At 39.8% G+C, this 4,137-nt stretch overlaps 1 protein-coding gene across 1 annotated transcript; it reads left to right on the top strand.

Moving 5' to 3' along the window:
• Nucleotides 1–272: 272 nt before the first annotated feature.
• Nucleotides 273–2,821, top strand: LOC139377373 (zinc finger protein SNAI2-like). Its single transcript, XM_071120399.1, has 3 exons — nt 273–482; nt 813–1,334; nt 1,870–2,821. Exons 1-3 carry the CDS (start codon nt 404–406, stop codon nt 2,049–2,051), a joined length of 783 nt encoding a protein of 260 aa, XP_070976500.1. The 5' UTR covers nt 273–403; the 3' UTR covers nt 2,052–2,821.
• Nucleotides 2,822–4,137: the final 1,316 nt, after the last annotated feature.

The following is a 4,137-nucleotide window of genomic DNA, read 5'->3' as shown; positions in this document are numbered from 1 at the left end:
ATGCATCCTTATTTCACAGCTGTCTCCAGCTACAAACTCAAACACCATCGCCACCACCACCACTAGTCCACAAATCACCCCACTCCACACACAAATACACCTGTCCACCAAGAGGGTGGGTCTTGACTCCGCCCATTACACATTTACGTGGTTTTAATTGGTTTGAAGACGCCTGACATGTAAATTAGTCTTGGGAGACTCCTCCCATGCACCTGATAGGGAGTATTTACAGCTCTTTACTGCTGCCTGCTGTACTGTTACAACAGCGCTCTCTGCACTACAATGACACTTCACTGGCGTATGCAATAAGGATTTCCGTCTCTGCAGTGATTTGTCGCGCCCTGAGGGGACCGTTACCAAAAAAGTTTTATACCAAAGTTTCAGTCACATTTATTTTTCCAAGATGCCACGATCGTTTCTTGTCAAGAAACATATTAACTCCTCTAAGAAGCCAAATTATAGCGAGCTGGAAAGCCCTACAGGTAAAGCAAATAAGTTTTCTAAATCCATCGCTCAACAGATGCGTGGATTACACTGACATGCAACTAAATTGTTACAAGTTTGCAAATTGACAGCGGCCAGGCTATTATCCGAATACATAGTTGAAATGTATCCGGATGCATACTTTCATTGCATCTCCATGTCAAAGTTATTGCTACTTTGTAACTTTCTAATCTGTGCTCTTCAATGAGGGGGGATGTTATTCAGCTCTTTTTAAAATAAATAATACATGGACATATATAGGCATATTATTACTATACAGTGAAGTTATTTTTAATCACCTAAATTTATGATTTTGTTTCTATTTTCAGTATTTATTTCACCGTATCTCTACAAAGGCATCCCATTGCCTGTCATTCCTCAACCGGAGATCCTTAGCTCGGTCGCATACAACCCTATCACAGTATGGACTACGAGCAGTTTTCCGTTATCTCCGCTTCCAAGTGACCTCTCTCCCATTTCTGGATACCCCTCGTCGCTCTCTGACTCCTCATCCAAAGACCACAGCGGCTCCGAGAGCCCCAGGAGCGATGAAGACGAGCGGATGCTTACCAAACTTACAGATCCTCATGGAGTGGAAGCAGAGCAATTCCAATGTAGTTTGTGTAACAAATCCTATTCCACGTATTCTGGACTGCTGAAGCATAAGCAACTGCACTGCGACGCACAGACGAGGAAATCTTTCAGTTGTAAATATTGCGAAAAGGAGTACGTCAGTCTTGGAGCCCTAAAAATGCACATTAGAACTCACACTTTGCCTTGTGTCTGTAAAATATGTGGCAAAGCTTTCTCAAGACCGTGGTTGCTTCAGGGACACATCAGAACGCACACTGGTGAGTAGCAATAAAGGTTTCGAGTGTCATTACTTTACAGTAGTCTACTTGGAAATATTGAAGATTGCTGCATGGTGGGCTATTTTGTTTTAGGATAACTATGTGCAACAGTTTATGGAATATATCATTTATGATAACTGGTTTAAACTGTTTTTTAAATTAAATGTATGTATCATATACATATTGCAAAGTGCATTGCAATGCCCGTGTGAAACAGTTTTATGTTATGTGGTAACTTATGTTAAAGGTGTGGTTTTCAGACTATGAAGTTCCATGATGTACAACATTTTATGTTCTGGTTTATACTTTTCACAAAGTAAAATACTTGGACTTTTATGTCAAGCCATATCTCATGCTTGACATAATGTCAGGGAAGAACGATTTTGACTCTAGTGTTTCCTAACCTTTACAGTGCAACATAAGAGTAACCGTTGATTATGGAGCAAATAGCCCTACATTATTAGGCCTATGTCAGTTTGTATCTTTTATCCGCCTGTGAATACTGACACATTTCTTCCCCTTTCCCCTCTTACAGGAGAAAAGCCCTTCTCCTGCCCCCATTGCAGTAGGGCTTTTGCGGACAGGTCCAACCTCAGGGCTCACCTACAAACCCATTCGGATGTGAAAAAATACCAATGCAAGAACTGTTCCAAAACATTCTCCAGAATGTCTCTTCTGCACAAGCATGAGGAATCTGGTTGTTGTGTAGTACATTGAGACTGCTGGGCTGGGAGACAGTGCCACCACCAGAGACCTCTGGTACTTTCCAGTCCTCAAGAACTGTTCAGGGGATATTGCATACTGAGGCATTGTAACCAAATATGCAAGACACTCTTTTACTGACTGACCAACAATCCATTTCATTTCAGTGTAAAAACAAATCCTCTGTCTGTCATGTGCTTTTCATTTTAAGCAGTATCTTTCTGCCATCGCAACCAGTGTTGAGCTTTATGTTTGTTATACCATGTACCTTACGGTCATTGCTTTTCATGTACTTTTGAGAAGTGGAGAGATTTGAAATAATGTGCCTTCTCAAACATGTTGATGTTCTGACCAATCTCTCTCATAGGATATATTTCCAGGTATGTCATAATATTTGTCTTTTTTCTAAGAAACCACATGGGTATTCCACATGGTGTATGGTAACAAACGATAGAGACGGACTGTGCACAGTCAATGGAATATTTAAAGCCATCATAACTTAAGGAACAAGTGGAGAGACAATTTTTAGGGTGACAGTATTACAACTAAATCACACAGTAACTGTTTTGCCAGCAGATAACAATACTTTTACCAAGTGCCTCACTTTGAGTTGGCAATTAACTATTTTTTCGTAAACAATTGTTTTCATTTATATTTTTATATATTTGAATGTAAGTGGGACTGAGATGATTGTATTTCTGACCGTGTGAATTATGATACTGAATAAATGATTTTAATATTTTTGAGATGCTTTTAAAATAAAGATTCATAAAATGTTTGTAAAATGCTTGACTTTATTTTTCTGTGCAAGGACTGTGGATATCAGGGTAATGGCATGATGACGTATGCTTGCTGGGTATTCTAGAAAAGGAGTCATGAAACATCTTCTTAATTCAACTTTATGAGATTAGTAATCAAATAAATATACTAAGATCCATCACATCATGTATCAAGTGCAGACTTTAAATTTATCATTATACAAGCTGCAATGTTTTTACTACTTTCTCTTGAAACTACTTGCCTGACATTACTATGATAACAACCTGTCTGTGGAGTTGTAGTCCGTCAACTTCATATAGTAACTTTCAAACTGCTTCAAAGTGAAACATACAACACAGCAGAAGTCAGATTCCTGCTCCAGTCCACTTTCATGCTTTCATTCCATGGTAGAGGTGTAGAAAGAACGAAGGATGACTCGACCCAGAATCAAGGCTGAACCTGCTCCTTGTGAACCTGTCCAGACATCAAACAAACTTGAAATTTAACACATGCTGGCTATATTGATCAGCACTCACTTGCTACACCCTTTGAGGGAGCACGGCCCTTTATTTGCCTGCCTGCAGCCAATCTTACTTTTGAAATGGAAGAGCTTTTTTCTTGTGGGCAGCTATCTATTGTAATCCTAATCGACCAATCCCTCAGAGGTCTGTCTGTCTCTCTAGCCCTGTTTATACCTGGTTCTAACATGCGTCCTTCATCCATATCTTGTCCACATTCTGATTGTGCCCACATTTTTAGGCAGGTGTAGATGATTAAATTACTAATTGTGAACTGATTTTGATCAGATCTTAGAAGTGCAAGAGCAGGACAAGATCAGGATGAAGGATGCATGTTAATGGCAGGTATAAACAGGGCCTCTGTACGTGTGGGGAATGCTCCCAGGCAGTAAACTGATTAAATCCGTCTTCCTTCTAATGCATAAGTTGAGGTCTGATACTGAATGGTTAATTCACAGCAATCACTGCAGAGGCACTGGAATAAGTTATAGTTCTACCCTCTAATATGTTTCCACCCAATCCCCGGATTTGCATTGCTTTGACAACCTGCAAGGATTCTGGGATGTGTGCCATCAAGAATTAAAACTGACTTCCTCAGGCTACATCTTGTTGTCTTTTCTAGTATGTTGTACAATAGGCGTAAATGTTTTTTTTTAAATCACTCCAAAAAGTGCAATGCCTTAAAGGATACAGTAGAAGGCAAACTATTTCTAACAAACAGACGCCAGTGTGGTATAATCTAGACTAGAGAGAATGTTCCGTAATGCCCAAAAGCTGCTGACCTGAGTGATCTGACTTGACAAACAGACACTTGTGTTCCTTCC

The sequence above is a fragment of the Oncorhynchus clarkii genome, chromosome 20 (genome assembly GCF_045791955.1).
Source record: "Oncorhynchus clarkii lewisi isolate Uvic-CL-2024 chromosome 20, UVic_Ocla_1.0, whole genome shotgun sequence".
Taxonomy (NCBI): domain Eukaryota; kingdom Metazoa; phylum Chordata; class Actinopteri; order Salmoniformes; family Salmonidae; genus Oncorhynchus; species Oncorhynchus clarkii.
The sequence above is the reverse complement of the archived record's forward strand: the minus strand, read 5'-3'. Positions and strand labels throughout refer to the sequence as shown.

Coding starts and splice junctions, on each gene's coding strand:
- LOC139377373 (XM_071120399.1), top strand. CDS start 404: ATGCCACGATCGTTTCTTGTCAAGAAACATATTAACTCCTCTAAGAAG. Junction 483..812: donor CGAGCTGGAAAGCCCTACAG/GTAAAGCAAATA, acceptor TTCTATTTTCAG/TATTTATTTCACCGTATCTC. Junction 1,335..1,869: donor ACACATCAGAACGCACACTG/GTGAGTAGCAAT, acceptor CCCCTCTTACAG/GAGAAAAGCCCTTCTCCTGC.